At 46.2% G+C, this 9,743-nt stretch overlaps 1 protein-coding gene across 6 annotated transcripts; it reads right to left on the bottom strand.

The window, feature by feature from the left end:
* Positions 1 to 1,005: 1,005 nt before the first annotated feature.
* On the bottom strand, positions 1,006 to 6,663 carry irf6 (interferon regulatory factor 6). 6 transcript variants are annotated; one of them, XM_046875247.1, is made up of 9 exons: positions 6,419 to 6,663; positions 4,394 to 4,427; positions 4,014 to 4,191; positions 3,722 to 3,917; positions 3,422 to 3,517; positions 2,589 to 2,804; positions 2,117 to 2,509; positions 1,863 to 1,981; positions 1,006 to 1,715 (listed from the first exon to the last, which is right to left on the bottom strand). In XM_046875247.1, the coding sequence occupies exons 3-9, from the start codon at positions 4,185 to 4,187 to the stop codon at positions 1,485 to 1,487; spliced, it is 1,425 nt and encodes a 474-aa protein (XP_046731203.1). In that variant the 5' UTR covers positions 4,188 to 4,191; positions 4,394 to 4,427; positions 6,419 to 6,663; the 3' UTR covers positions 1,006 to 1,484. The 6 variants fall into 6 exon arrangements, with proteins under 6 accessions (XP_046731203.1, XP_046731204.1, XP_046731205.1 ...); XM_046875248.1 differs by having other exon boundaries at positions 4,014 to 4,187; XM_046875249.1 differs by having other exon boundaries at positions 6,424 to 6,663.
* Between the last annotated feature and the right edge of the window lie 3,080 nt (positions 6,664 to 9,743).

Here is a 9,743-nt window from a genome sequence, read left to right as displayed (position 1 = left end):
GCATCCAAATATCCCAGTTCACCAAACACTCCATATCCATGATCCCTCCAGATCTGCTCCTTTACCTCACAAACACCTACTGACTAAACACTCCACTAAATAAATATGTGTTCAGCCTCGACTTGAACACTGAGACTGTGTCTGAGTCCCGAACACTGATTGGAAGGTTGTTTCATAACTGTGGTGTTTATAAGAGAAACATCTGCCCCCTGCTGGAGTCTTCATTATTTGAGGTACCAACAAATAGCCTGTACCTTTTGATCTAAGTAGGTGTGGAGGACGATACTGGTACAGAAGTTCACTCAGATACTGTGGCGTGAGAGCGTTAAGTGCTTTATACGTCAGTAGTAGTATTTTATAATCAGTGTGAGATGTAATTGGGAGCAGTGTAGATGATTAAAACAGGGCTGATGTAATAATAGAATAAAAAGTACTTACACACGGTCAAAACAAGTGATGAATAAGAGCACTGTTCAGGGTCAAAAGTAAGAATGAAACATGACAAGGAAACGAATGGTCCTTAGGTTTTTTTGGTCCAACCCTCAACAGTGTGATGATAATGTCAGAATGACCAGGCAAACCTCTAAATGATGTATTAGGAAAAAATATTTGCAAGATAATAGTAATTAGTGTTTCCCAAGCTATAGTAATCAGGGAGGGCCGATTTTGATTTTTTTTTTTAAGTTAATGGTAAACAAGGTTGCTCAATGTGTATGAAAGCAAGGTTTGTCATTTGATTTCAGACCATCTCTGACAGGTCATGAGTATGCGCTCGGGCTGATCGTGGTTTACTGCAATAAACTCTACTTTGCTCTCCCCCACATTTCTTAAAGTCTTTTGAAAAGTATTACTTTGCAGAATTGATTTTGAATTCCCAGCAGATGTCAGACTATCAACAGAGACTGGAGGGTTCGACAGAGGGGATCAACAGAGGGGCTTGTCGGGGTCACACACACACACACACACACACACACACACACACACATCTCACCATTTGAAAGAAAATGAAATACAACCTGTTTTATTTTGACAAAAACTACTTAAGAATAGTAGAAAATAAAGAAGTGATAAAACTGATGCGATTTAATGGAGTTGGGGAACAGGAAAGTGAACAACAGCAGAATTAGGAACAGTCCCCTGACAACAGCAAGCATGTGGTCCATGTTCACATTAAGCGGGGCACAATAATTAAATGAAAAGAAGGGCGTGTTCAGCCAATCACAAGAGTACCTAACATCACAGGCTTCATTGGCTACAAGCAGCAGACACGCCCACCGTGAGGCACGCCCACATACCTAGTGTTTAACTGACCAAAATTACATAAAATATTGATTTAATAAACGTAAATTTATAACCACAAACACCCAAAACACACCTTTATACACACACACACACACACACACACACATGTGTCACTAAGAGCAGGAGTATACCAAATACACTAAATACATGTGTATAAAAATAAAAGTGTTTGTGTTTGGAAGTCACTGAGCGTGTAAAGGGTGGGGGAGGTGGGCGGGCCCACCGGATGGGAGTGGCCAGGTCTCGTTCCCTTGGTGATTCTGCAGCAGGCGGTACAGCTGTTTGAGCTGCATGACGATGTTGTCCTTTATGTCTGGGACAGATATCTGTAGCCGTACACTGGAGCTGTCAAAGGAACGAGTTCCATCTGAACTGAACATCTCAGTGATGATCCTCGCCACCACCGGGACCACCTACACACAAAATAATGCAATTCACTCATTAATATGTCCTGATTTCTATTTGTTTCACAATCTTTATTCAGAATGTGTGTGTGTAAGAGAGCGAGAGAGAAAGAGAGAGAGAGAGAGAGAGAGAGAGAGAGAGAGAGAGAGAGATACCTGCACCATGATGAGTTTTCTCTCTCTGGGACGTCCATCAGGCCACTCCTCACCGAAACACAAGTGAATATCAAATTGAGGCAAAGATGGAGACTGGCCCCGCTGATGAGCGATTACACCTGCGTGCAACACATACACACACACACACACACAGAGAGAGAGAGAGAGGGAGACACACACAGGTGTAACAATGTGTTTGGAGTTACAGGGAAATATTTGAGACAAGACTCTGGTGCGGAAGGAGGATGACGCACTGCTGAGGAAGGTCTCGAGGCAGAAGAGCTTGACTCGGCGCTGACGCTCGATGAGGTTGGGTGCGCTGGCGTTCGGGCCGCACGGACCGGACCAGTAGACTTTACACTGGCAAAGACGCACGGCGTAGATGTCATGTGCACTGATCTCCAGGATGAGGCCGCGGTCCATGACGTCCAGAAGGCGGTTGGTGAAGAGACGCTGCTTGTCGTTGGTGATGTGTTCAGTGGACGGGAAACGCAACTGCTCCAGACTCACAGGTCCGAAAAGCTCCTCCTGATTCACCATGGGACCCAAATCCCCGTAAAACAACCTGCAGCCCTGAGGGTTACTAACCGTCAGTGCTGGACACACCTCCTTACCACGGTAATAAAACTGGACCTCCAGATCAGTCACTGCAACACACACACACACACACTCAAAACCCTGACACCAGTTCTTGCAGTGTGTGTGTGTGTGCGCACGCGCACTCACTGGGCAGAGAGCTGATCCAGGTCTCTGGTGTGGTGAACAGCACGTCACATATGGGTTGTGTGTCCATGTTGGAAGCTGGTTGGATCTCCATAGCTGCTGGTGCATTCATCTCCACATCCTGTGGCTCTTTTTTAGGCCACACCTGAGGGGAGGGCTGCAGGGGGGAGCTGGAACCTGGGGAAGTCCACACAGGTGGGGCCAGAGGAGACCCGCCCACTGGGAGAGAAAGAGAGATATACAGGTGAAGCTTCTTCCCAGTCCTCAGTAATGGGCTGCATCTCTGCACGTTCCCTCTTTCAGCTTCAGCTCGTCCCTGCGCACGCTTCTTCAGTACATTTATCCGTTTTCTACGTTCAAATGCTTGTTTTCAATGTTTGTATATTTAATTTATGCATATATTATTGAATTATTATACAAAAATCTAATTAATTATATTGTAGATACTTATCTTCATGACCGAGTAAAATATGTGTATAAACAAAAATCAATACAAAAAACAATGAATGATATTTTATATTGATTATAAGCACGATTATCAACTTGTCTTCTGCAAAATACAATACAAATGTTGATTTACACAAATTGCCTCAACTTTCATACTTAAATGCTGTTTAGTTTATTTTAATACAGAAAGAAAAAGGAGAAATTCCCCATGAACTCCTCAACAAGCAGCACTAGAAGCTTTCAAATGTCTAAAGAGACTTCAACTCGAAATGTGTGTGAATTAGACTTTTATATAGTTGTAATAAGATAAACTAGTAGGATTAATCGAAAAAAAAAAAATGTCAGATTTATTCGATTATAAAGAGGACAGTCCTGTTGAAATGTGTTACCTGGAGGATGATATGGAGGTGGTGGAGGTTCTGGTGTATCAGGAACATCATCATCTTCACCATCAGAGTCATATGCTGGAGCAGAACCTGTGGAACCTAAACATACACATAAACACATCTGAAAACTGTGCAATAAGAATAACACAGCTGTGGGTGGAGTCAGTGAGTGATGGCACCCTCACACACAACCACACACACACCTACCTCAGACCATGGTGGTGACGAGGTCATACCCTGGCTGCCGATGGATGAATTTGTGTGTGTGTGTGTGTGTGTGTGTGTGTGTGTGTGTGTACGTACCAGGGTTACTGAGGGGGGGAGGGATATCACACACATCATAGATTTTCAGGGGGTTCATAGGAACTTCTTTGGTTCCATCGTAGATTAGGTTGAACTCGCGGCTCTTGTTGAGGGCGCAGCGTAACTGAGCTTTCCACTTCGCAGGATCCGGTTCATCTGCACCCTCTTGAAACTTTCCAGTCTCTACAGCCCACGCCTGCACACACATGTAGGAGAAATTATTTCAGGCAAATAAAGAGCATTTGGTACATAAGAGATGATGATGATGATGATGATGATGCTGCTGCTCCACCTTGAAGATGGTGTTCTCCTCCTCCTGCTGAGCCGTGTGACGAGTCGCGTGTTTCCATGGGATCTGGAAGCGCTTTGCTTCACGGTCGAGCCACACGAGACCTGGAAACGTCCCGTTATCCACCTGAGCGACGAGCCACGGCTTTAGCCGCACACGCCGAGGGTGAACAGACATCTAACTGACACACACACACACCCACACCCACACCCACACACACACACACACACAGAATTCATGTGTTATATGATAACCAGGTGTGTAACAGTGTGGAGAAACAAATGTTCCATGGTAGTCCCTATAGTGCTACTACATACACATGAAGCACACTACTAGCTAGTAGTTACTGTGTGTTTGCTACAGCGCTGTGAAGAAGCATTTACCTCCTGATGTCCTTTATTACGTCAGATCCCTGTACTGAACAAAAGAACACACACACACACACACACACACACACACACACACACACACTTACTAAACAACCGTTGCATTTATTTCAAAACATATAGAGCAGTTACACTACTACCACCACCACCACGCTACCACCATCACACCATACTACCACCATCACACCCTACACCACCACACTACCACCATCACAACATACAAAACTACACTAACACCATCACATCCTACACCTACATAGTACCACCATCACACCCTACACCACCACACTACCACCATCAAAACGCATAAAACTACACTACCACCATCACATCCTACACCTACATAGTACCACCATCACACCCTACACCACCACACTACCACCATCACAATGTACAAAACTACACTACCACCATTACATCCTACACCTACATAGTACCACCTTCACACCCTACACCACCACACTACCACCATCACAACGTACAAAACTACACTATCACCATCACATCCTACACCTGCATAGTACCACCTTCACACCCTACACCACCACACTACCACCATCACAACGCATAAAACTACACTACCACCATCACACCTACACCACCACACTACCACATCACAATGTACAAAACTACACTACCACCATCACATCCTACACCTACATAGTACCACCATCACACCCTACACCACCATCACATCCTACACCTACATAGTACCACCATCACACCCTACACCACCACACTACCACCATCACATCCTACACCTACATAGTACCACCATCACACCCTACACCACCACACTACCACCATCACATCCTACACCTACATAGTACCACCATCACACCCTACACCACCACACTACCACTTTACAACATACAAAACCACCAACATAAACCATCATATTAACCTTTATTATAAAAGAAGTGAACGGAAGAGATGAAGGGGTAAATAGTTTTGCACCTACACCTACATAGTACCACCATCACACCCTACACCACCACACTACCACATCACAACATACAAAACTACACTACCACCATCACATCCTACACCTACATAGTACCACCATCACACCTACACCACCACACTACCACCATCACAACGCATAAAACTACACTACCACCATCACACCCTTCACCACCACACTACCACCATCACAACATACAAAACTACACTACCACCATCACATCCTACACCTACATAGTACCACCATCACACCCTACACCACCACACTACCACCATCACAACATACAAAACTACACTACCATCACACCCTACACCACCACACTACCACCATCACAATGTACAAAACTACACTACCACCATCACACCCTACACCACCACACTACCACATCACAATGTACAAAACTACACTACCACCATCACATCCTACACCTACATAGTACCACCATCACACCCTACAACACCACACTACGACCATCACATCCTACACCTACATAGTACCACCATCACACCCTACACCACCACACTACCACCATCACATCCTACACCTACATAGTACCACCATCACACCTACACCACCACACTACCACCATCACATCCTACACCTACATAGTACCACCATCACACCCTACACCACCACACTACCACTTTACAACATACAAAACCACCAACATAAACCATCATATTAACCTTTATTATAAAAGAAGTGAACGGAAGAGATGAAGGGGGTAAATAGTTTTGCACACCGCTGTACATTATGTTTTATAAATGTAATTAATTCACCTGGTAGTATCACTCTAGGGTCTCACACACACACACACACACACACACACACACACACACACACGATCTCAGCAATAATCCTGACGCGCGCGCGCACATAGACAGACACACTTTGTTTTTAAGTCACTTTCAACCAATAAATTTAGAACTTTAAAACCAATAAAACTATAAACCTATAACAACAACTGTCTGTGTCTGTGTCTGTGTGTGTGTGTGTGTGTGTGTGTGTGTTTGTTTGTTTCAGTTGTTTGCGTACAAAAGGCCGCGCGCGACACTCACCTCACCTGAGACTCCAACCGGAAACAGGAAACGTAGAAGTTCAACTAAAACGCCAAACACTTATCCACGGAAACCCAGATCCGCTTACACACGCTTACACACGCACAAAACACACACACCGTAGTGCGGCAATCTCTCCGAACTTCCGACCGAAACTCAGGTACATCGATGACGTCAGCGACCAACGTGTCACACCTTTACCGAGCACGCGCAGTCATCGCCACCCTTCTTCCCCGCGCACACACGCACACGGATATAATTGATTACAGATGTGGGAAAGACCACGCCCCCCTGAAACTGCGCACGCGCTGTGTGTCTCGGATGCGGTTTTACGTGACGTGTTCATGTTAATTACTTGATCTCAGCACAAGCGCACCTGATATTTCAATAACATTAGTGTGTGTGTGTGCTTGTTTGCTTGATGCCCTGCAGGTGGCAGTCCAGACCCAGATCTCTGTGGATCACAGGCTCGTGTTAATAATAAATGTGTATGTTATAATAATAATAATATGATGCTGCTGCTGCTGCTGATGATGATGATGATGATGGGGACGGTGGTCATGAGAGTGATGATGGTGGTACTGGTGATTATGATGGTGATTTTGATGATGATGATGATGATGACATTCCATTCCTGTTTAGCTGAAGGAGATGGACACTCTCTCTCTCTCTCTCTCTCTCTCTCTCTCTCTTTTCTCTCTCTCTCTCTCTCTCTCTCTCTCTCTTTTCTCTCTCTCTCTCTCTCTCTCTCTCTATTTTTTCCTTTCTTTCTCTCTCTCTCTCTCTCTTTTCTCTCTCTCTCTCTATTTTTTCCTTTCTTTCTCTCTCTCACTCTCTCTTTTCTCTCTCTCTCTTTTCTCTCTCTCTCTATTTTTTCCCTTTCTTTCTCTCTCTCACTCTCTCTTTTCTCTCTCTCTTTTCTCTCTCTCTCTCTATTTTTTTTCCCTTTCTTTCTCTCTCTCGCTCTCTCTTTTTCTCTCCCTCTCTTTCTTTCTGTCTTTTTCTCTCTTTCTCGGTATAGTATATATAGTATATAATCTATAATATATAGATCATGACCTGCATCAAGAGTGAGTCATAGACAGATGTGGAGGAGAGAATCTGGAAATTTTCCAAAATAAAGCATCATTCAGAATCAGATAATAATTAAAACGGAAACAATGTAAGTTATGTATTTTTTCTGTGCAGCCCCCCCAGTACCAACTGACCCACGGACCGGTGCCGGCCCACAGCCCAGGTGTTGGGGACCCCTGCACTAGATGACATGGTCATACACTGTCCCTCACCTGGTAGCAGGTGTGTATGTAGCGGGCTGTGAGTGTGCGGGTCTCGGTGCCCCAGTAGGTGGCGCAGTTTGTTGGGGTTCTGCCTCTATTGTGTTCAGTAAACCCTGCTGGCAGAGTCTCTGCTCTCGGGGCAGACAGGACTGTGTGTGTCTCCCCGTCTGTCTCCACGGCCAGACGTGTCCACCGAATCTCTACTTCTTCAAGGTGTGTCTCAGTTTGTGATCAGACACCGTGCTCAGGTTCTCTGCCACGCTGTAGTGTCTGTTCAGGGACACACAACACTCCATTTTACTCTGGAGCTGCTTTCAGTTTTCCAGTAGCTTAGATACTTCACTCTCAGGGGTTGTGTCATTTGGTTCATTCTAATTGGGTTTGTGGGTTTCCTCTGATCCTGAGTTACTGATGTGTGAGAGTGTAATGATGGTGTGTTAGTGTGTGATGGTGGTGTTAGTGTGTGATGGTGGTGTTAGTGCGTGTTGGTGGTGTGTTAGTGTGTATTAGTGTGTGGTGGTGTGTTAGTGTGTGCTCAGTTGGGTGTAAATGTGATCAGCCGTGCGGGGTGTAAATGTGATCAGCCGTGTGGGGTGCAAATGTGATCAGCCGTGCGGGGTGTAAATGTGATCAGCCGTGCGGGGTGTAAATGTGATCAGCCGTGCGGGGTTTAAATGTGATCAGCCGTGCGGGGTGTAAATGTGATCAGCTGTGCGGGGTGTGAATACGATCAGCTGTGCGGGGTGTGAATGTGATCAGCTGTGCGGGGTGTAAGTACGATCAGCTGTGCGGGGTGTGAATACGATCAGCTGTGCGGGGTGTGAATGTGATCAGCTGTGCGGGGTGTAAGTACGATCAGCTGTGCGGGGTGTGCATATGATCAGCTGTTCGGGGTGTGAATACGATCAGCTGTGCGGTGTGAATGTGATCAGCTGTGCGGTGTGCATATGATCAGCTGTGCGGGTGTGCATATGATCAGCTGTGCGGGGTGTGTGCGGGGTGTACATATGCGGGGTGTACATATGATCAGCTGTGCGGGGTGTGAATGTGATCAGCTGTGCGGTTTGTAAATACGATCAGCTGTGCGGGGTGTACATATGATCAGCTGTTCGGGGTGTGAATACGATCAGCTGTGCGGGGTGTGTGCGGGGTGTACATATGCGGGGTGTACATATGATCAGCCGTGCGGGGTGTAAATGTGATCAGCCGTGCAAGGTGTAAATGTGATCAGCTGTGCGGGGTGTGAATGTGATCAGACGTGTGGGGTGTGATTGTGATCAGCTGTGCGGGTGTGTGTGGGTGTACATATGCGGGGTGTACATATGATCAGCTGTGCGGGGTGTAAATGTGATCAGCTGTGCGGGGTGTGAATGTGATCAGCTGTGCGGTTTGTAAATACGATCAGCTGTGCGGGGTGTACATATGATCAGCTGTTCGGGGTGTGAATACGATCAGCTGTGCGGGGTGTGTGCGGGGTGTACATATGCGGGCTGTACATATGATCAGCCGTGCGGGGTGTAAATGTGATCAGCCGTGCAAGGTGTGAATGTGATCAGCTGTGCGGGGTGTGAATGTGATCAGACGTGCGGGGTGTGATTGTGATCAGCCATGCGGGGTGTAAATGTGATCAGCCGTGCGGGGTGTGAATGTGATCAGCCGTGTGGGGCGTGAATGTGATCAGCCATGCGGGGCGTGAATGTGATCAGCCGTGCAAGGTGTAAATGTGATCAGCCGTGCAAGGTGTAAATGAGATCAGCTGTGCAAGGTGTAAATGTGATCAGTTGTGCGGGGTGTGAAAGTGATCAGCCGTGCAAGGTGTAAATGTGATCAGCCGTGCGGGGCGTGAATGTGATCAGCCATGCGGGTGTGAATGTGATCAGGTGTGAATGTGATCAGGGTGTGAATGTGATCAGCCGTGCGAGGTGTGAATGTGATCAGGGTGTGAATGTGATCAGCTGTGCGGGGTGTGAATGTGATCAGGGTGAATGTGATCAGGGTGAATGTGATCAGCTGTGCAGGGTGTGAATGTGATCAGGGTGTGAATGTGA

Source organism: Silurus meridionalis, chromosome 19 (assembly GCF_014805685.1).
Source record: "Silurus meridionalis isolate SWU-2019-XX chromosome 19, ASM1480568v1, whole genome shotgun sequence".
Classification (NCBI taxonomy): domain Eukaryota; kingdom Metazoa; phylum Chordata; class Actinopteri; order Siluriformes; family Siluridae; genus Silurus; species Silurus meridionalis.
The sequence above is the reverse complement of the archived record's forward strand: the minus strand, read 5'-3'. Positions and strand labels throughout refer to the sequence as shown.

Excerpts from the sequence above, each read along its gene's own strand:
- irf6 (XM_046875247.1), bottom strand. The coding sequence starts at position 4,187 with ATGTCTGTTCACCCTCGGCGTGTGCGGCTAAAGCCGTGGCTCGTCGCT. Across the intron at positions 3,518-3,721 it reads TCCCCCCCTCAGTAACCCTG|GTTCCACAGGTTCTGCTCCA; the intron begins GTACGTACACAC and ends GTGTATGTTTAG. Across the intron at positions 2,510-2,588 it reads CTGGATCAGCTCTCTGCCCA|TGACTGATCTGGAGGTCCAG; the intron begins GTGAGTGCGCGT and ends TGTGTGTTGCAG.